At 50.5% G+C, this 20901-nt stretch overlaps 3 protein-coding genes and 1 long non-coding RNA gene across 14 annotated transcripts in view; 2 read left to right on the top strand and 2 right to left on the bottom strand.

The window, feature by feature from the left end:
- The window catches only part of OIT3 (oncoprotein induced transcript 3), a 30433-nt gene extending 27760 nt beyond the window's left edge, over nucleotides 1–2673 (top strand). For 4 of the 5 annotated variants that reach the window (XM_067000272.1, XM_048069630.2, XM_013172404.3 and 1 more), the window contains one exon: nucleotides 23–962. In XM_067000272.1, coding sequence (XP_066856373.1) covers nucleotides 23–211 — 189 coding nt within the window. In that variant the 3' untranslated portion in view covers nucleotides 212–962. Of the gene's footprint in view, nucleotides 1–22; nucleotides 963–2538 lie in introns of those variants that run through there. The other variant, XM_067000271.1, reaches the window with a different exon arrangement.
- On the bottom strand, nucleotides 2499–12970 carry PLA2G12B (phospholipase A2 group XIIB). Of its 2 annotated transcripts, none has more exons than XM_013172479.3 (4): nucleotides 12736–12970; nucleotides 8422–8510; nucleotides 6939–7104; nucleotides 2499–5297 (listed from the first exon to the last, which is right to left on the bottom strand). In XM_013172479.3, exons 1-4 carry the CDS (start codon nucleotides 12968–12970, stop codon nucleotides 5179–5181), a joined length of 609 nt encoding a protein of 202 aa, XP_013027933.3. In that variant the 3' UTR covers nucleotides 2499–5178. The 2 variants fall into 2 exon arrangements, with proteins under 2 accessions (XP_013027933.3, XP_047925599.2); XM_048069642.2 differs by having other exon boundaries at nucleotides 8434–8510.
- On the top strand, nucleotides 12909–18310 carry LOC125183434 (uncharacterized). Its single transcript, XR_010832703.1, has 4 exons — nucleotides 12909–13048; nucleotides 14079–14227; nucleotides 16356–16488; nucleotides 18175–18310. It is a non-coding gene; the product is annotated as an uncharacterized lncRNA (long non-coding RNA).
- A 1817-nt stretch (nucleotides 18311–20127) lies between these two features.
- Nucleotides 20128–20901, bottom strand: part of P4HA1 (prolyl 4-hydroxylase subunit alpha 1) — a 36202-nt gene continuing 35428 nt past the window's right edge. For all 6 annotated transcript variants that reach the window (XM_013172417.3, XM_048069632.2, XM_067000279.1 and 3 more), the window contains one exon: nucleotides 20128–20645. In XM_013172417.3, the coding sequence (XP_013027871.2) occupies nucleotides 20575–20645 (71 nt within the window). In that variant the 3' untranslated portion in view covers nucleotides 20128–20574. The remainder of the gene's footprint in view (nucleotides 20646–20901) is intronic.

Here is a 20901-nt window from a genome sequence, read left to right as displayed (position 1 = left end):
CTCACGCCTGCTGTCTCTCCAGGAGGTGTTCCTGCACTGCCGCATCCTCGTGTGCGGGGCGCTGGACGAGAGCTCCCGCTGCGCCCAGGGCTGCCGGCGGCGGGTGCGCAGGTCGGCTGGGAGAGAGGAGGAGGAGGGAGAGGAGGAGGCCAGTCACGTGGCAAAGCACATCCTGACGGGTGGCCCCATCAGAATTGACTTTGAAGACTAACACCCATCCCTTGGAACAGCACCTCCACCTGAGACCAACCTTTCTTATCGATGCCTTCTTTCACGGTGGTCTGAGAAAGGAGAGGTATTTGGCAAAGCCCCACTCGTACCTCAGGCCTTGTTTCCCTAGCTGCGTGCTGATGATTTGTGAAGTAGGCTCGGCACACAGCCTTCTGCAGAACAGTTTGGTTTTACCTCTGTTTCTCTTGGTTGAAGGGACCCTGTTGCTTTTCAGGCTTGAAGTGTTACCAAACTTTGTCCTTCCCTACGTCCACCCACAGGCTCCACAGGACTGTCCATCCTGGACTAAACACGTTACTCTCTTCAGATGATAAAAACAGTATTGTAGCTGAACGTGTTTGCTCTGCAGTTCTGTGAGTGATGCTGAAGCTTTTGGGTGTGCTGTGATTTTGGATGACCATTAATAAAAATATGTATAAAAATATGTATCCCGTAACGTGCAAGTCCCTTGGAGCTATGAAGCAGTTGTCATCACAGGCAGCTAAAGCTCAGGTCTATCACAGGCACATCTTAATGTTATTTTTAAATAGCAAAAGGTATTTAATAACTTTTTTTTATTGTCTTTTGATAATTGCATGCAGTTTAACAGTGTTTCTTGTTGTATTTAGCGTCTCATTATTTTTCTCTCTTCTCCCCCCACATCCCCAAGCAACACGGTGCCTTTTGTAAGTGCTGTAGCACCTTGATTGTAAGAAAAAGATCATTAAAAATCTATAAACACCTGCCCCTGAGCATGCTGCTACCGAGTCTGTGTTTGAAAGCTGTAATGGATTACCCTGGACTAAGAGGCTGTGGCTCTGACAAAGGGATTTGAGCACAGCACATTACAAACGACTGCTGTAAACGTGGATGGTTCCTGGGACAGGGTTGTCCCCAGTGAGCCTGGTGGCAGGAGATGTTGCAGCATCGTCTGAGTGACTGTGCGTGCACAGCCTCCTGATGGGGGAGAACTGTCTAGAGACACAATTACGGTGACAGCGGCAACACGATGCTTGTCAGGAATCCCTTTGGGCCACCAAACTCCTTCCAAAGAAAATAAAATGGATGATCAGCCTGGGGTCCTGTGGGTGTCATGCCGGAGCAGGAGCGCAGTGTGGTGAAGGATGAGGAACGCGGGATGGAAGGCAGGAGGCACAGCAAGCAGCGAGGCACGAGGCGAGAGAGGCAGGGCTGGAGAGTAAATGTGGAAGGACCTTTCTCCACCACTGGCTATGGCAGTGCAGTGAAGTCGTGGGGTTTTCTGCAGGAAGTTTCATGTTGTGCGGGTTCAGAGCTGTGCTGGAAGTCCCCCCTAGTCCGCATTGCCAATTTGCTGCTTCAGTTGGAAGCAGCCAGATTGCTGCCAAAGCCAAAATGTATTGCTGCTTGCAAATGGATGGGGAGTCTGTGTGAAGGGACCATTTAAAAGGGAGGCACAAATCACCTCAGCAATATTCCATTTCGCAGATTTATTTCTGCTGGTGACTGACATTTCCGTGATGAATGGGCATTTGATGGGCTGGGAGTTTTGTGGGTTTTCTAAATGGCTCCATGGCTGCTTTTCTGATTTGAGAATATATGTGTGTGCACGTGTGGTAGAATAAATGAAAAATTTCCTATGAAAATAAGTAGGTATAAGCAGAAAGGCATTTTTCATGTGTTATCTAACCATACATGAAAGAAAAAAATAAAGTCCCCTTCTCGTGTTGCCATGCCCCCCTGGTTCTGCTGATTCTCTTCTGCATTAGGACCACACGGGCAATTTCCTGCTGTCACTTCTTTGTTCAGACAGCCCCTGCTGAATGTACTTGTTTTGCTAAAACAAGAGCTGGGAAATGAAATTAATTAGCTGGAGCCTTCTGGAGAGGCAACTGGTGTTTTTCGTTAGTGTGAGAGGGACGTGGGGAGTGGAAGATTCGTTTCCTTGCTTGTTTTAGTTATTGTGCACATTATCTGGTTCTTTCTGACAAATCCGTACAAAGCAGCCTAGCTGCTCCACAGCTTTTTCTCTAAATCATTTGGAGGAGTGATGAGGAAGAAGCACTGGTCTGTGTGGCCATGTGAACAGAGTGGTCTGGGAAGGTGCTCAGTTTGTCCTGCAAGCGGGACAATAGCTCTGCTATCTGCCACTGCCCTGTGGCCATTTCTCCTCTGACGTGGAGGGGAAAGCTCCTGGACAGAGAACAAAACCATTTTTCAGTCTTTTCTCTCTCCACAGTTTACCTTTTGCTTCCATCTGTCTTTGTCAGCTTTACAACCTGGACGTGAAATCAAAGGCCAAACTCATCTGAGAGCCAAGGGATTTGCTTTTCTCTTTAATTTTATCAGCCACGCCACGGAGTGGAAACAAAAGGCAGTGCACAAGCAGGCACTGAGTGTGCGAGACGCCCGGCAGCAGTGCTCCTGAGGGTCCGGCCAGCTGACAACCACGGTTCAAATCCAAGCCACATCGGTGCTGCCTGATGCGTGTGGCTGGGATTTGGCTGGCACCGCCTCGTCCTGTCATAGGATGCAAAGTGAAAGTCAGACGGTTAGTGTCCAGGAGGAGACACCAGGTACCTGCCTTCCTAGTCCTGCCTTCATGTCCTTGGTGGAAACGTAGAGTTCAAATTTGAGGCACCACCACTGGGAGAGGGCACGCTGACCGAGCGGGCTGAACATCAGCAAGAGTTGCAAATAATCCTGCCAAAACGCAGAGTCAACAGGAAGTCACCGGGTGAGCACGGTGTCTTTGTACTGTTCAGAGCAGGGTGGAGATGAAGATGACCCAAGCTGGCCCTCAGCTGGACACCGCTGAGGAGCACGAGCAGCGTGTAGGGGAAGCGGTTACTAGCTCAGCTGCAGAAGTTTTACCGTAGTTTATGCGCTGTCTCTGCCCTATGCAGGATTATCTGGTGGTTTTCTTGAGTCACTGCCATTACTTGAAGTTTTAAAAGTTTCCTTGTAGAGCTGCTTGGGGAATTTTTCAGATCGCCACAGCTTAACTTTGTTGTGAAACGTGGTGCTTGTAGGTGCCCCGCATGCAGCAGCCTGTCGTGTTTTGAATGAATGGCAGTCTGAAGGCACAAAGACATCATGATTTATAGCAGCTGTGGCTCCAAAGCGTCAGTGTGTGGAAAGAGAGATTTCATTCAGAACCCTCAAGTTTCTCCAGTGTGTGTCATTATCCATCACCGGTTGCTTGGCCTGGCTTTAATCTGGTAGCAGGCTATTGAGATTAGACAAGATACGTTTTTAAAATTGTATTATTTAATCATAAGTGTGTGCTCCTATTTAGAACTGACAACAGGCGCAATTTCACCAAAGGAAGGCAAAGGTTGGGAAGTGTCTGGAATCAAAAATGTTTCCTTCCGTCCCTCGACAAAAAAAAATGTATTTCTTAGATGGATAATCAGTGTCCAGTCTCGTGCTCTGATAGCCACACACTGCGATGAAGCTTGGCAGCACAGTCCTCACTCTCCAGTGGCATTAGCACAGCTAGGAAAGGAGGCCATTACACCTGGTGAGTGTAAATTCAGGCCCTCCTTAATGGAAAACATCACAGTGCACCTCCTGCAATCACTTGTGGTTCCCTGTTTTCATACCGTTGGGTCTTGTTGTTGCAGTCCCTATTAGCAGTAAAGCAAAGATGACTGGCAAGAACAGGGCTGAAATAATTTATAGCTCCGTGCATCCATTTAAACACAAACTAGAAGAAAGGTAACTAAAACAGACTCTTTCCATCCTTGTTAAATTACCCTTCTGTAGCCTTAACTTTTCTGTGACAGATGGAAGAACATAACCATAAATATGTTTGCAGAAGACACTGCAGTATTTATGTGGCACGGCACGCACACCCGATAGCAACTTCCTTTCAACAAGAAACACAGATGAAAGCTGTCTGCAAATGTTGCATGTAGATGAAATTCCATATACCACTTTAAATTCTAATTTTACACGCAATAAAAGCTCCCGATAGCAGATGGAAGTATTAACCACGTTTTAAAAAGGGTGCTGTCTGAAACTGCCGATCGCTCTTCAGCTGGCAGTGTCTCTGCCCCACCGAGGTAGCAATAAGCCCTGCCATCTGACAGATAAGCCTCCAGGATTTTAAAAAGCTCATCCAAGACAACTGTGAGCCTCCTGTTGCCTCTGTGCAGAAGATGGAGGTGGATACCCAGCCATTTTGTGTGAAAAAGGGATCTGAAGGGAATAGCTTTGTTAAATGATATGGGAAGAAATTAATTAAACAGATGCAGTCTGGGTGACATAGACAAAGAAAAGCAGCTTCCTCTCTTGAGACGGGGAGAGTGCTGTAGGTGTGTAAGAGACACCGAGTATTACTGCAAACAAAACGTGTCGGTGTCACAAACACAGCGAGTCCTTCTCATTCTTACCAAATCCCTGAATATTTTAAATTGTTTTAGGATCCACCAAGTATTTAAATAAGCAGGGTTGTCAGGGCGTGTAACGATAGAATGGAGAATGTCAGGGATGGATGTGAGCAACATACTGAGAGCAAATTACCCCTCTCCTTCAGTCACCAGAAGTGGGAAAACATGAATAGTGTGGCCACAGACTGGGACTTTGCGGGGCTGCAGAAGCCTCATGCTTCGCACTGCAATTCAGAAAGGTAAGGGGCAGGGGATGCTAATACAATCGTGTCTAAGGCAAACAAGTGATCCCCTTGTTTACAACCATCGCTGCATCCTGCTTGCCTTTCCTGATCAGTCTGTGGAGAAAATAGGCATCAGGTCATTCAGGCTGATGGAAAGGGACAGGGCTGTTGACCTGCAGCTGCGCTGGACAGCAGGCATCGCTGCCCCGTTTCCACAGGCTGCCTCCTCCGTGACAGCCTCCTGCCCAAAAGCTGCAGCCGATGCGTGTTGCTCGGCCCAGGTCCCCCTGGCCCGAGGGCTGATAGAAGGTGCTGTGTGGAGAGGGGACGCTTGGCAGCAGGCTGGTGGAGGCCAGGGGATCTGCTCTTCCTCACAGTTCATCTCGTTCTTCCTCACTGCAAATGCAGGCGCTCCTTTGGCTGTTCATGAAGGGCCGGCAGCCCAGGGTCCAGACAGCGTTAAACACCGTGTCTGCGACGGATTCACAAGCTATGGAGAAAGAAAAGATCAGGCATGTGAGTAACAGGCACCCTGGGATGTCCGAGGGCTGGCGGGAGTACTTACAGTTGGAAACGTGGGCATGTTCTCTCTGGGTAATGTGTTTTTATAAATCCAGAAGGTGCCTTCTGCTGAACTGGGGCTTCTTCTCTGGGGCCTGGGGTGGCACTGACTTCCCTCCCTGCCAGGCTCCTTTCCTGCCTCTCTCAGCCTTTTCTCGCTGGTGGAGCATGTGGAGCACTACAAACAGCACCATGTACCAAGCACATTTCCCAGAAGACCTCCACAGCACGGTCTTTCCCAGCTCCCTCTCCTCACAGCTGTTCATAGCTACTACTGGCCAATCTTTTCTGTTTTTTTTTTTCCAGAGTTACAATGCCAGCATGAAGCATCCTGCTGTGGTTGCACCAGCATGCCTGTCTGCTAGCCCCTTCCTTTCCCCCAAAACAGCCCTGAAGCTGCATATCAGTAGTTCGGGAGACTGCTCATTTGGCAGGTGCTACAAAGATTGCGGCGAGTCAGTGGGGAAATCGAGTTTGAGGTTTACTGACGCGGCTGGAAGCGGGCTAGGGATGTCTGTATCCACACAAAGGGAGGGCAACCGCTCTGCCCCACCTGCTTGCTTTGGCCTCTGGTGCCTTGGTGGAAAGGACCCCCGTAAGAGTGGGGTGGCAGTGGAGGAGACTCGCAGAAGGCAAGAGGAGATAGAGCAATGGGAGGAGAGGACAGCTCAGAGGTTCTCACTAACAGCCCTTGTGCCTCCTCTGGCCACCAGGATGTGTGCTGGAGGCATCTGCTCCTGCTTGGCTGCAGGTAAAGGTGGCTTGGGTCAGCCAGGGCCTGAGCTCTGCTCCCCCTTAACTCCCCAGAGCCTGCCTGTTGGCTCCACTGCTGCAGGCTGAAAGGGAAGAGGGCTGACCTGAAAAACTGGCAGAGGAAACCAAAGAGATAGGAAGAGGTTGGCTGCAAGAGGACCCCTAGATAAGAGTGACCATGAAAATTTGGCTGTGCTTGGCCTGTGGCACTTGTCTCAGTCCACAACTCTTTCTCTTGCTGGCCTGCACGCTCTAAAAACATTTATCTGTGACCGGGTACAAAGCCACCCACGCTAGTACCGGGGTCACACAGACTTCAGCGGTTGTTCTAGTCAGGCTGCACCTCTGGAAAGCAAATGCAGCTCAGCTTCACCTAACGACAGACCTTATGAGCCAAGAGGGGCTGTTCTCAAGGGCTCTGCCTGTTTTTAAGCCCAAAGCTCCTGCAAACATCTTAAACCATCTCAGTGCCACCTTCCTTAGGCACGTCTTACCCTGGCAGCACGCAGCAGGCACTGTTCGCTGCCTGTCCCACATTACTGCCACGCAGCCCTCTGCAGGAGGCAGAGGCCAGCCTTACAGAGGACGGGCGTAAAAATAATTTTAGTTGTCTAGTCTTGGGGCAGGAGTATGTGTGGGCAGATCCCAGGCCCCGTGTTGTCTCTCAGCTCTGCCCCCTCTGTCACGCTGCGGGACAGATGCGCTGCTCCCTACTGCAGGTTTTGGTTTGGTTTGGCAAGGAGATGGCTCCCTGCACGCACCCCCCCTCCCTGGCACCGCTTGTTCCCCCGCGGGGACGCAAGCTGGGGAAGCCTACCTTCCACCTTGGAGACGAACCCCAGGCTGCGCTTGAGGTCGGAGCAGATGGAGTGGAGGCACCAGCGGAACTTGGCATCGCAGCGGTACTTGTTGGCCCCGCAGGTGTCGTAACAAACGTCCAGCTGGTTGCAGCACTTGGTCATGGCAGGGATGCCCAAATCTAGCTGGGGAAGGAAAGGAAAGGAGCGTCCCTTGCACTCAAACAGCTGCAACTGGGCGAGATTTTACAGGGCCCCGCTGGCTCCTTTGCCCAAACCAGAGGTATGGCAAAGCCCCCTTTTCCTCCTTTTCCCACAGCCTGCTCCTTGGCCTAATAAATCTGATATAAGTGTTATTAATGCCTCTTTTCTTACAGATGTGCTCGTGAGACCAAGGATAAATACAGCATGGATCGGGGAGGTTCTGCTCCCTTGGAGGTAAGCCGCAAGCTTAGCTAATAACCATGGGGGTGATGGAGCAGGGCCTGACTCCTAGAGAGGCTGGACTCGTTAGCTCGTTATGAATTCTTCCCCTGATCGGCCTTCCTCATGTAATATTTAGGGGATGTGTTTTTTCTCCATTGCGCTCAGCACTCACGACCGCCCGCAGAAGGAGGCAGTACCACAGAAATGCCCACAAGGTTTGCAATGAAATGTGGTTTAAGGAACTAATCTAACAAGAAAAATGGGCTGTAAAGGGAGGTGTTTTCAGGGCAGGAATCGGCCTAATTGCTGCAGGCTTCATGGGCAGCAGTAATGCACCTGCTGAATAGTAATTTCTCCTCTTAGAGCCTCTCGGGAGAGCTTTTCCTGGTGATTCCAATATGATTTCATTAATTGCCTTTAAAACGGCGAGAGGGTGCAGCATTAAAGCCCGCAGGTTTATTCCAGTACCCAGTAGAGGCAAAAAGCATGGGAGGGAGCGGTGTGGATAACGCATCCAGATATTGCTGTTTGTGCATTATGCTAATACATAATTAGCATAATCACTGAGCTGCCTAGCATCAAATGTGTCTCACAAGGGCACAGGGTCGATAAAAACACGTTTCCCCACACCGATGCTCTGCTTGGACATCCCTTTTCTTCTTCTAGCACTCTGCTCAGGAAACCTGCGGTGCCTACCGAGACAGCCAGAGCAACAGGCCAGTCTGTCATGGACGGAGCTCGTCTACGTGATCCCCGTTCTGCTGCCACCAGCCCCTGAGGTCTTCCTGCTTCCCTGAGTGACAGTGAGCTCGGCTGTGCTCAGACTGACGCGTTCGCCTTGCCTGCCGTCGGCAGCCAGCCGTGTCTTTTGGCAGTCCCAGGAGGGCAGCGTGTCCCCTAGCGCAGCACAAGCGATACTCCCTCCCTTTTGCAGAGCTCTGCCCTCAGCCGTGAGGAGAAGCCATCGCACAGCCAGCATCTAGCACAGCTGAGCATTTTCCCTCCCCCGAATTATTAGCTGCTTACTGTGATTAGAGAATTGCATTATTTCGGGATGGTGGGTGTGGCAGTACATACACTTTGGGGTACCTTGAGCCCCAGAAAATAGGAGCTGCAGCCGTTCGGTTCTTGGGGCTTGTAGTGAGGTCGCGGCATTGGAGCCTTCCCTGAGAAAGAAAGGAAAAGCGTTAGGAAAGCTGATCTTCCCAAGAGTTGTACCAAAAAACACGGAGAGTCAGGCAGCTCCCCTCTGCTCTGCGTCCCCAGATGTTTTGTTCTTCTCCAGGAGGTGCAAAGAGCGAAGGACGGGTGCCACTGACACACTCTGCAGTTTCATCCCTTTATATCTGTCCTCCCTTAGTATGCTTCTTAATAGCCGTAGAGAAGCAAGAAGTTCCTCCCTGAATAATTATTTACTCGATGCTGAAAGAGTGGAGAGAGGGAGCGTGACGGGACTGCCCTGTTTCCAGTGCAGACCAGCCCTCGTGGGGTTGGGTTTCTCTCTGCTGTCCCTCGGTGCGTGTTCAGTGCTTGTTGTGTTTCTGCCCCAGCAGGGTTTATGCAAGGGAGATCTCAAATGCAGGATGCGGTGTTAAAACAAGACCTTTGAACCCTGCTTTGGGAAACTTTGTAAGCTGTGTGAATGCTCCAACTAAAGCATGTTTGAGTTAAGACTTCTGTAAGTCCATCACCTGTGTCGTGAAGTTCCAGCTTCCTTGATCCCTGTTAGAGAGTGTGTATAGATATAGAGTAGATGTAATTTAGCCTTTCAGGATTGGATCCTTTTAAACTCCGTTTTCTCTTTTTCTTCTTGTCGGCACCGATAGCCACGTAAGACACTTTTCCCCTTTTTTTCTGACAAGGTACCTAGATTACCAGTGGTTAATATAGCCATAAATCTACTAAATCTAGTATGGTTTTGGGAAGACCTCACAGCAAAATGCCTCAAAAGGTCACGTGCAGGAATGTTCCCAGCACCTTCTAAATTACAAATTGCTAGCGCAGTTTTGTTTAAACAACAGGCTTGCAACAAATAACGGACCAAAATACCATCCAGCTGTGAGATGCCAATAGGCAGTTTTCTCCAACCCTACAGAAGTGCAGTGTGCTTCAAGGATTCAGCTGTCCACAAGCCAAGACAAAGCTCTCCAGTTGACATTCCCAGCAGGTAGTGGCATTTGTGTGGGAAGGTATTTCTCAGTACGGCAGCTACTCTCGTTTCCACCCTTTTGTCCCTTTGAATAGGTCAGATCTGCTTCCTGCTCCAGATGCACTTTTCTAGCAGAAAGCATTGTTATTTGAGCAGGTGGAGCCGAGTTAACAATAGACAGAGAGCACAGGTCAGCTGGTCACGGCACACCACCATTATACGATTAGCTTTGCACGAAAACACAAGTCCATTGAGGTACACAGACACAAGGTAACACCTGAGTTCAGGACACGTTGCATATTACGCTATTTTGGTGGCTATGCTGTAGAGGGAAGGGATTGTGTCTATAGATGGGCTGAATCTTACAGCCAACGACTCCCAAGCAACACAGTGAGAGGAGGGCAGCACCCAGGTCTGGCTACAGCCTGGTTCCTTTTCTGGAAGGAGCCAAGAATTGGGACTCAGAGTCAAATGTTCTTGAGCTGAAGAAGGAAGCAGCGGCAGGTTCAAAATCTAAGGTAGATTTTGCAGGATGGGATCAAATTTTAATGACTTGCTTGTACTATTGATGATAAGTTGTGTTCCTGCAGCCTGTTGCCAATTACGGGATAAGGTGGCAATTCGGAGTAGGAGTGAGGCTGCTTTGGTATGTGGGGATAACTGTGTTTCTAGAGAAAACCTTCAACAAGCTGAAGTTCCAGCTATTAAAATGTTTTACAAAGGTGACCAGAAAAAATAAATCTTGTGAGAACTGTGAAATCAACAGAACTGCCCTCAAGATGAGCCTTTGTAGGAAACCCGCCCCCTCCTCTTTGAAAAACAAAGTTTAATCATTTGCAAAGTGATCAGCTAGATCAAGCCTGAGACACCACAGTTAACTTCTCTCCCACATCTTGTCTGTAGCTGAGAGGAAAACAAAAACAAAGGCAAGGCACTAGCGATGGGGCTCCTCATTCTACATGAGCGTTTACTCAGCGCCTGTTATTATTTATTGCTTGCCCATCCCACAGGCAGGTCTGTGGTGGGGAAGGGGCTCGGTGGGTCACGCTGGTGGTTTTGCTGCCTGTGTTTCACCAGGCACCTCTCGTGGTCTGCCTGGGGGGTGATGCTGATGTACAGAAGCATGGCCCTGCTGAGAAAGCCTGCTCTCTGGAAGATGTATTTCAGGGCACTGCCTCATTGGCGTTACCTTAAAGGAGAACCGAAGTTGTGTTTCTAATGGGAAGCAAGTTTCCCTGATGCATTTTAATATCCCCAAGCTGTTGTGGCTGTGCCAAGAGGCTGGAAAACAGCCTGCTGGCTAGAGGAGATTTGTGGCCCATGCAGGAGGTCTGAGACACTGCAGTACTGGGGTAAGGTGAAGGGAAGAGATTTCCAGGTGAACAGATGGTCCTGGGGTCCCTTGCTGCGGTGGGGGGACCAAGTTATTTCTCTGCTTTGCACAGACACTGTCCTTCCTCACCACGGCCACTGAGTGCTCTGGTGGAGGGCCTTGGAAGGTGTGCCTCAGGACCACTCGCTGTGCAGAACATCAACGTCCTGCCTGGCCAGACGGCTGAGAGAAGCTGTCAAGGGATTTACTCCCACTTGAGGCTGTTGTTCCCCCTGAGATGCCCAGAGAGCTTTTATAAAGAGGAGGAGGTATTTTCCTGCAAATACTTGGGTAACCGTAATGTTCTGAGTTAAGGGAGCAATCCGTCACCTTGTTTGTTCTCAGACCTCACCAGGTGCTGATAAATCGGGAGGAGAGGCTGGCAGCCAGACCAGCCAAGTGTTTGTGCTCAGCTGAAGATGGATGTGGCAATTACAGGTGAGTCCTGACCTTTATCGTGGCAAAATAAGGTATTATCAGTATCTCTTGTCTGAAGTGGGAGAGTGGAATGCACCAATTTTGTTTCTTGGCTGGGAAAAAAGCAATCAAGCCCTGATTCAGCAGCAAGACAATAAAGATGGTTGGTATTCATTCTTCTGGGCACAGGCATCTGGTCTCGTTGGTTGGGAATTGTCCCTGCATCCCCTCTGCTTGCAGTTTGCGGTGTCTGTGCTAGCGACCAGCACAGACAAATGGTCCTGGGAGGGTACAGCAAGGCCCTGGGAGGCATGCGGGTAGCATTTTAAATTTCCTCCTTCAGCCAGTGATTAATGAGCTGTTCAGCAGAGGACAAGAACAGGGCTAAAGAAGTGTGTGTTTGTTTTCCTTTCTAGGTGAAGATTTCTCTGATAAGAAGCAGGATGCTCCTGGGGAGCGGGCAGGTGTTTGCACTGCTCTGTGGAGGTGCATGGAGAGCAGAGGACTAGGGCAGGGAGAGACCTGGCCTGAGAGCGGTAACTTCTCCAGGACTTGACAGTGGTAAGCCAAAATGAGCTTCCTTCCCAAAATGAGCTCTGAGTATCATCAGCCTTCCCTAATTTTGCCTCAGGCACTCTGTAGCATCTGTGTTTCTCCTGGTGCCCTCCCTGTGGGATGATCCAAACCCTTCCTTTTTGGTAAATCTCTCAAAGTCCAAGGTGAGCAGTGGCTGCCTCATTCCGCCTTGAGTACTAAAGGTTCCTCCGTGGTGACAGTGGGGCTCGTTTACCTTCCTGTTATCTCCCCTCCTCCAACCCCTGCTATTAGCCAACTCGCGGCTGCTGAATAACCACGCTCCGAAGGTTGCCGAGATTACGGCCGCAGCCAACACGAACAGCCCCTTCTGAGTCAGGCCTGCACCAGCAGCTCATCCTCCCCGCCAGGGCCTCGTAACTGGGTGGCTGGGTCACCCCCACACGCTGGCTGTAAGACCCGCGTCCTCTCCTCTTGTCCCATTGCACCCAGCACAGACCAGTCGCTGCTTAGGGGGAAGGATGAGGGCTGGGTTTCTGGTGCTGGCACCAGCAGAGAAGTCGTGGCTCTCTGCGGTGGCCTTCCCGTGCCGCCCAGGGTTGGGTCATGGGTGGCCTCGGGAAGGAGAGCTGCGAGTTTCCACAGAGGAGGGAAGGAGGGGAAGACAGGGCGGGGAGAGAGGAGCCAGGAAGAGCTAGGTGGGGACGTGGGGGCCAGCAGCACCACTCTGAGGGCCTCCTTAGCACCAGATTAGGAAAGTAACAGAGCATATACATTGCTGGGACAGTGCTAAATGCCTTGCCCTTCTACCATCCCCAAGGGTGCTAACGGACAGTGCCTGTCCTAGCAAAGCAGCCAGCAGCCCCAGGCACAGAGCGTTCTGCACCACATCCCCAGCGTGGGGCCGCCCTTCACTTACCGTATCGACATCTGTACTGACAAACGCCATTTTTCCCCCCAAGCAGTTCCAAGAAGGAGTCAAAGTAGCTGTTAACTGTTTCAAAGCTGTCCCGGATGGCCCCGATGCCCCATTCTGGAAAGTATGACTCCGTGGAGGAGGTCTGGTGGGCGGCGTTCTCCTGCGTCGTGTCCTCGGTGCCGTGCCCCAAGCCCAGGGTCAGGCACAGAACCGCTGCCTCAAAAAGCAGCCGCATCCTGCAGCCCGGATCCAGGCCCCGGAGCCTTCGTGCGGGCCGGGAGGAGCAGGGCGAGCTGTGCTGCGTCAGAGGCAGGTGAGCGCCCCTCTGCCCTGGACTTTAAACACTGCGGGGGGAGCCAGGATGAGGTCACGGCAATCAGGGTGCAAAGTGCGCGGTGGAGATTTGGACCGGGTCTGTCTCACGGAGAAACGCCGGGGTTTGCGTTTGCACAATCCCGCTGGAACCGGCTCGGCCCCTGCAGCACCGGGGCTTGGGCTGCTGTCGGAAGGTCCCGGAACGGAGCCGCCGGGCGCTGAGTGGGGGCCACTTGCCCAGGGTGTGCGGCACAAGCACCCTGCCCAGCGAGGCAGCCAGCGGGCTGCCCTGCTCCCGGCCCTGCTGGGTGGGAGGTGGAGAGTTTCTCTTCCTCCACAACTCCCCCTGCCCGGGCAATGGATCAGAGCACCGTATCCTGCTGCGATGGGCCTCCTGGGGGTGGTGCAGCAGCTAGCAGTAATTCGGGTTTAGGGCTGGATTCAGGGCAACCCCTTGGTGTTTCCCTCCTGTTACGGGATCAATGATGCAGATATGTGTTTGCCGTTAGCGGGACTCCCGAAGGCTGACGTTAGGCAGCTGGTTGTTGCAGCTGCTTTTGTGTAGTGCTGATGCTGCTGAGTTCGACTTGTAGCCTAGGTGGCTCGCAGCACAAAGGGCTGGCACCAAAACCCAAGTCAGGTAACGGGTTCAGGGGGTGGCAGCAGGCCCTGGCTCGTGGGGCCTGCATGGCCTGCGGGGGTTTCAAAACGTTACTTATTAAAAGAAAACAGCCAAACAGACCAACAACAAAAGACAACGCAAACCACTGATAAAGACTCGGGAAGAGAAACAGCACAGGAAGGTTCCGGCTTCACTCGGGAAGCTTTTCAGATGTGTCCCAGCACAGTGCTGCCTCCAGAAACAGCCGCTCCACAGCTGCCCCTTCGCTGTGGCCTCCGAGGGCAGCCCCAGCGGTCATGTCTGCTGGAGCACGGGGCGCTGACCAGAGGCAAGGGGAGCCCGGCTGCGGGTCTCTCAAATACGTGGCACGTGTAAGTGCAAGTTCTGACATTTTGCTGTTTTGCAGGAGACTTGGCCCCGCAGCATTGGCACTTCTGACACGCCAGAGCCCCGCAGCCCCTGACTGCCTGCACCTTCTGCATGCTGCCCCCGTTGGGTTCTCCAGGCATGGGATAAGGAGCAGGGACCGCAGCCCAGCCTTGGCTTCTCAGAGAGGTGAGCGGAGCAGGCGGGCTGGGCAGTCCCCTCCCGTGAAATAGCGTGGGGCTGGAGCCAGCTGCTGCCTTCTTGGGTCTGTTCTGGTGCCCCCCACCGCCTGCTCAGTGCCCCTCAGGGACTCTGAGGGACCCGCATTGCTACTAAATGGTCCATTCCCTGGGAATGGTCCGGTCTGTTGGCTGCGCAGTGCCGCTGGAATTGTTGTCGGGAAGCCCCAGGATAGGGAAGAGCAAGTTCCACAGCCCCACACAGCGTCGCGCACTGAGCGGAAGCCAGTCGTGTCCCCGCCGGCTCCATCGCTGCCCTGCGTGACGTGCTGGTTTGCAGCCTCAGTGCTCCCCGCCCCCAGGAACAGGCTGGCAGAAATTAACGTTAAAAGAGCAAAACAGCTGTTCAGAAATAACTTGGAAACACTGAGCAGAGCCCCTGGGTGGCTGTGCCTGGTGCCGTGCTTTTTAGCAGAGCCTTTTAGTTGCCCTGGTGGCAACTCCAGAACGTGGCTTTCTTTGTCACCCCTTACTCCCTGGTGGCTGATCCATGTGCCACCGAACATGGAGAAGCGAGGGAAAAATGCTGGCAGGACTGCAGGGGGTGCAAAACACAGCGCCTGGTGCGTGAGCTGTGCGTGCTGTGCCCCATAGGACGCCTCTGGGCAGAGAGCACAGAGCCAGGGCCATTTGCAAAATCAATCAGGATTTGTTAGGAAAGCTGCGCGGGGCAGGGGGAGCAGCTGGCAACGCGTGGAGCCTGGGAAGAGAGGAGTCAGGAACTTTCCTGCTGGTTTGTCACTTGTCCCGAAGTAAAAGTTTGCGAACAAAAAAGCGGTCTTGAAACTGCTTTCCCAAAACGTGGCAGCTGCTTTGCCCTGCCCCGGGGTTGAGCCACCCTTTTTCCTTCTCCTCCTTCCTTCCAGCCCTCTCCCCACCAGTCTGCCGAGATGTTTGCAACCCAGCTGCAAACAGCTCGTTGCACCCAAACTTCAGGATCTAAAGACCAGGAAAAAATGTGGGATTGAGTAACACTAACAAACCCTACACAACACCTCCCCCTGCCCCGAGCCATCGCAGGGAGTCGCTGCCCAGGCCCAGCAGCTGCAGCAGGGAGGGCTTCTTACAGCCATCAGCCTGTACCTGCGGGTCCTCTGACCTGGCTGTGGGCCACTGCCCGCTCCCTCTGCCAGCTGTTCTCCCTGAAGGTGAGAGGGGGGGATGTTTGCGTGATGGTGAACCCTGACAGCCAGGATCTGAACCTTGTCTTGACCTCAGGATAGCAGCTCCCAGCTCCACGCATTCATTCCTGACTCTGTCATGCCTAAATATAGAGCAGCCCTCGGGCCGCGGTGAGTCACTGCCTCCTAATGACACTCTCAGACTGTTGGCAGCCTGCTCCTGCCGAACCCAACGGAGGCAGAGCTGAGGAGGGACGTGCGGGGCAGACACCCGCCCTGCAGCAGCCCCCTTCTTGGGAGTTTGCCAGGGCCTTTCCCTTTGTGTTCTGCTGGGGGTGAGGGAGGACAGAGGGGCTGCATTCTTTCTGGATGAATTGCTGATGTTTCAGGAGGGAATGTGCAGCTTGTGGTTGAATTTCATGCATAATCCATGGTTGGTTCAAAGCCTGATGTGGGAGCCAGATGAGTCGCTGAATATCGGAAGAAGAAATGCAGCTCGGTGGTGAATGCCCAAGTCCCGCCGAGAGGCAGGTCAGAGCCCAGGGGCTGGAGGAGGCTCCCGCAGGCCGGTGGCCTGGTCCAGTCTCTGCAGGAGGCCCCACACAGATCCCTCAGCCCTGTGCTGCCGTGCCCTCACCGCAGGCACCGATAGCCACCGACCCTTTCCTTTCTCTTCATCTTGTCCTGCCCTGCAGCTACTTGCAGGCCCTCTCCCCGCTTCCTGTTGCTATCCGGCCTCGTTTGCTGTAATTATCGCAGTTCTTACCCGGTGGGATCGTCACAGAGCACCAGCATTGGTCGGGGGTGCAGGGCTGACCCACAGCCCCGGCCTGGTTCCATGGGAGGGGGCAAAGGAGGCCCAGGGCCCCAGATCCCAGGCAGGTGCCTCAGGACAGGCAGGGCAGCCATTCCACAGGCTTCCGACCTTGCTGTGATTTATTTATTTTTTTTTTGCAGGTTCCCGATGACCACAAGTTGTGTATGGGCTCCGCTGTTTAGAAGGAGTGAGGCACAGGAGCAGCCGTAGTGTATGAACTGCTGCAGAAGTCTTGGTCATGGAAGAAGTCAGCCCGCACATCACATCCCACAGGTAAGTGCTCTGTCTCCTAGCACACTGTGTCACAGGACAGCCTGAGCTGCCTTCCCCACAACTCTTCAGTTAACTGCCTGTTTGACCTCTTGGCTCAGGAAACACAAGCATTTATCCTCTCCGAAAAAACGGGTCTTCTAGCAGCCGACCCTTTGCCATGCTAGTTCTGAGCACTGAGCCAGAAGCGCACGCCGCTCCATCCCTGTGAAACCCCGCAGCAGCTACTTCCATAAACTGAGAGCACGGTGCTGAGCCGCACCCCTCCCGCAGAGCAGGCCAGCTCCTTTCCTTCAGTTTTTGTGTTCAGCATGCTTCTAGCCCAGCCTATCTGCCATCCTCTTGTGCAGTCCATCAGCACTGTGTGTTTCCAGCTGAGACAGAAAGTTTGGGCCCGAGAATGTGTTTTACAGTAATCTGTGACAGGAACATCTTCCTCACCTGCCCGCTTAATTATGAAGTGAAACAAGTGAGCTGTTTCCAGGACACACATATGGTGTGACCTGTACGATCAGCTTTACAACAGCCATGTATGACGAGAATGTGATGTGGAGGATTTTTCACTGCTAATGGCAGTGGCTTTTATTTCAAGCCCATTTTTTTTTACATTAAAATTTTTATTACAAAAACTGTAACAGTAAGGCAGTTTCTCAATTGTCAGTCACTGTGAGCCAAACAATTTTCAATCACCTTTAATACAAAACTAGATTCACACAGGAGCCACGCTCTTGATCCAAAAGCCCTTTGAGAAATGAGGGGATAAGGCAGAGAGGAACACCACCACCTGTGTCATCACTTACACGTTCGGTATGAGGTGTACGAACACTATTGCAGTGGAGAAAGATGACATACGGATTGTCTGCAGGTCAAAAAAATAAGCTTGCCCTTTCTCTTCTGATAATCTGGAACATTTCAGTCTGATGTGCCTCAGCAGAATTGAAGTTGAGTTTTGGGGGATTTTCCTTTTAAACCAAGTGAAATTTTCCACCGCCAAAAGACAAATTATTTTTCTTCCCTGAAGAACTGCAAGTCATGGAGTAGTTCACAGATTTAAAAAGTCATGCTCTAAAACTTCTTTACTCCCCAAGCGATGCCTCTTAGGAGACCATTCTTAAAACGCTAGTCAACGCTGGAGAGACATGATGGTAGGTGAGGGAGGGAACTGTTTAGCAAACTGCCCTAGGCATTCCACAAGTTCTTTCGGGCTTGTTGTTCATCTTTTGGTGTTGCTTGAACAGAGAGGAAAAAAAAAAAAAACTTTGCTTGATATAATGAAATTAGGGTTTCTCATCACTTCAACCCTGCCTTTTTCCATCCAACATGTAAGAGCCCCATGTGTTTTTTTTTTCCAATGTGGCAGTACCTGAAGTAGTCACTGGCAGCTTTTATTCAGTAATTCTCTTTTACCTCACATCAATTCTAGAATTGTTAGCTGTTAATTATTTTTGTGTGTCAAGTAATGTGGCTCACTTGAGAGAAAAGCAGCTGTCTGTAATAGCAAAACCAGATGCTGTTTTCCAAACATGCTCGCGGTGGTAATACACGGATTTCTTTTTGTGCTCGTTAGCTATCCAGGGCTGGCTCATCTAGAAGCGCTTATAGATGCCCCAGAGCCAGCAGGAGGAACTTAAAATGCCCCCAACTAAGGCTCCTAACTCCATGTTGTCCATTGTGCTCTTTTACGTGCAGGGAAGTGGCAGGACTCACTGCATCCATGGTGGCCTTTTTTGGAGCTTAAGAAAGCCAACAAGATGGGAAAGAGAAAACCATAGCCAGGAACAGAGATGACTGCACTGACACCACATAAAAAAGGAGAAAACTTGGGTAAGTATGGTCTGTGTTTTTTTGTGTGTTTGTTTGTTTTTAATTCTTACACCTTTGTGATCAAAAATATGCTCTGATTTCTTTGACTAATCAGTATCAGCTACTGCGCTACTGGTACCAGCAATTCTGACTGACTGAGCAGTATAAAGGGTGAAGGAACTGTTTCTAACTGGTCTTTTCATTAAATGCTGGCTGGGCTTTGTTTTTGCATCTTTGAAAAACACAAGCAAAAAGCAAGAAGGTGTAGGGCTACGGATAAACAGTTATGTAGGTCCCATTGGTAACTGGCTCAGTAGAAATTTAACACATTTTTCCAGCAAAGGTTTTAAAGTGTCTTCTGAAAGTATGTAGTTTCTCAAACTATAGTACCGTAACTGCATTCTCACTATTCCAGAGGTATTTTCTAACGTATTAGCAGTTAGTTTCTTCTACATTTTGGCTCAATTTTCAAGATTTTATTGAGGCAGAAAACCCAATTAACTAAAATGGGATTTTTTTTCCTTGGTAAAGACCAAGGAAAAAGAAAAAAAAAGACCCCCCCTAAATCAGTAAAATCATCATCCAGAATATTAGACTGTTTAGGCAGTGTCTGGTGCAGCTCACTTTGATTCTTGTCCTCATGCTAGTGGAATATCGAGACATTTTGCTTAAAATCCTGCTGTTGAAGAGAAATGGCTTAGGGAAGTGAACCTCCTGCAGCCTCTCCCCACCCTGCTTAGGTTTGTCTGTGCTGGGGTCAGCAGGGATGGCAGTTATTCCTCCTGCAGGAACCTGAAGAACAGAACAAAAATTCAACAGCTGCAGCAGCCACAGTCTCATCTCCCTCAGAGGTTTCAACGTCATCTCAGCGTAAGGAGGCCTCACCGCAAACTCAGGACCTGAGAGCCCCTGACGGTAAGTGAGCTCCTCCAGCGTGGGCACTGCTGACCTGGGGACTGCGTGGGTGGTGTGCATCACAACAGCCCCAGCCTGGCTCAGGGAAGGGAAGCAGTGAAGCAAGCAGCACCAGGGCCTCTGCAGAGGCCCTTTCCCAGCCACAGCTGAGGAGGGGGAGGCAGCACAGGGGGCATCACTGCAGTGGAGGCAGTCCCCGCCAGGTGAGCAACACCAGCTATCGAGAGAGGGAACCTCCTCTGGTATCTAAAGGTATGGCACTGCTGCCAGCTGTGTTCAGCATCCACGGCAATGAAAATATTTGCAAAAAAAAAAAAAAGGCATCTAAAAAAGATTTAGGATTATAAATAGGCCAACGATTTCTCACAAAAACTCAAGAACTGGGAGGACAAGGGTGGAGAGTGTTCTGTGATAACTGTGTGTTACCTCATCACCTGAAGTCTCATAACCAATTTGAAATTCCAGTGTCCTAAGGCACAATTACTTTGATTGATTAATGAAGATGGAAACGTTCCCATCCCCACTGCCCAAGGAACAGATGTAAGCGGTTACTACTAAGAATAAAAGCAGCATTTGTTTCTTTTTATGTGGACAAACAATAAAGAAAGGAAATAGAGAGGAGACGGGCCATAATCTCAGTTGTCAGGCTGCTCTGATGCAGGCATGTTTGACATTACACTGCTAAAGCATCTCATCTAAGCATACGCAACTGCTGGCTCACATTTTCAAGGTTAAGAGCCAAATTCACCATAAAGTCCAAGAAGGAAGACAGTTAAAAAATTTGGGCTTTTGTGGAAGTGGAAAAAAACAGGCTAAAATAGACTATGATATAACCTGTTCCCCAGAGAAACACAAACCATGCCCGCGGTTTTCAACAGTAGTGGTCATGTACTCTAGAAAAGCAAGGAGTCAGATGTCTGGAAGTTGAGGAATACGAACTGGTTTAATTCAGCCTTCCTTAGAAAGGAGCCCTCCCCTTGACTCTTCCAGGCAGCGTTCATCCCGCCATCAGCAGACTGACAGTTGCGAGGACTCTAAAGCGAACGATCACGGGCCTTCCGCACTGATCCAGAGGGGTGTGGTGAAGGAACACCACACATAACACACTGTCGGTTGTGGCCCTGAATCTGTATTTTGTCCTTATTTTCCTTTCTGTAACACTCATGGGCCTTAAAAATCAATATAATCCATTTGTAAAACTTTAAGGGGGTATTTTAGAAGGAACTAAAAGTATGTTTGTTTTGTCCACAGATGAAACACTGGTGTAGCTGGAGACTGAACCTGTAGTGGAGTGTTAGTCAATTGTAAACTGTAGGAGATGTGTGCATTTTACACAGACTGAATACAGAAGAGAAGAAAGAAGAGTCTGCATCATTCCAACTCTGATAAAGTGCACGGCCTTCTGAATTCCTGTCCTCGCTCATGGAGCCACTTATTGGATACTGCAAAGACATAAAGGTACGCGATCACTGCATCTGTTTGGCTCGTCCTTCTAGTTAAGCTACATTTGTGCTATTATTGGTAAAGAACTGGATTTTCCTAATTTTCTTAGTTATTTTAACACACACACAAATAACTAATATATTAATATTATATTAAATAATGTATAAATCCAAGACGAAAAACTTCCAGTAGATGTAAAACTATGAGAGATTATTCAACTAGATGCAGAAGTACACTGTATTTTTTACAGATGTA

The sequence above is a fragment of the Anser cygnoides genome, chromosome 7 (assembly GCF_040182565.1).
Source record: "Anser cygnoides isolate HZ-2024a breed goose chromosome 7, Taihu_goose_T2T_genome, whole genome shotgun sequence".
NCBI lineage: Eukaryota > Metazoa > Chordata > Aves > Anseriformes > Anatidae > Anser > Anser cygnoides.
The sequence above is the reverse complement of the archived record's forward strand: the minus strand, read 5'-3'. Positions and strand labels throughout refer to the sequence as shown.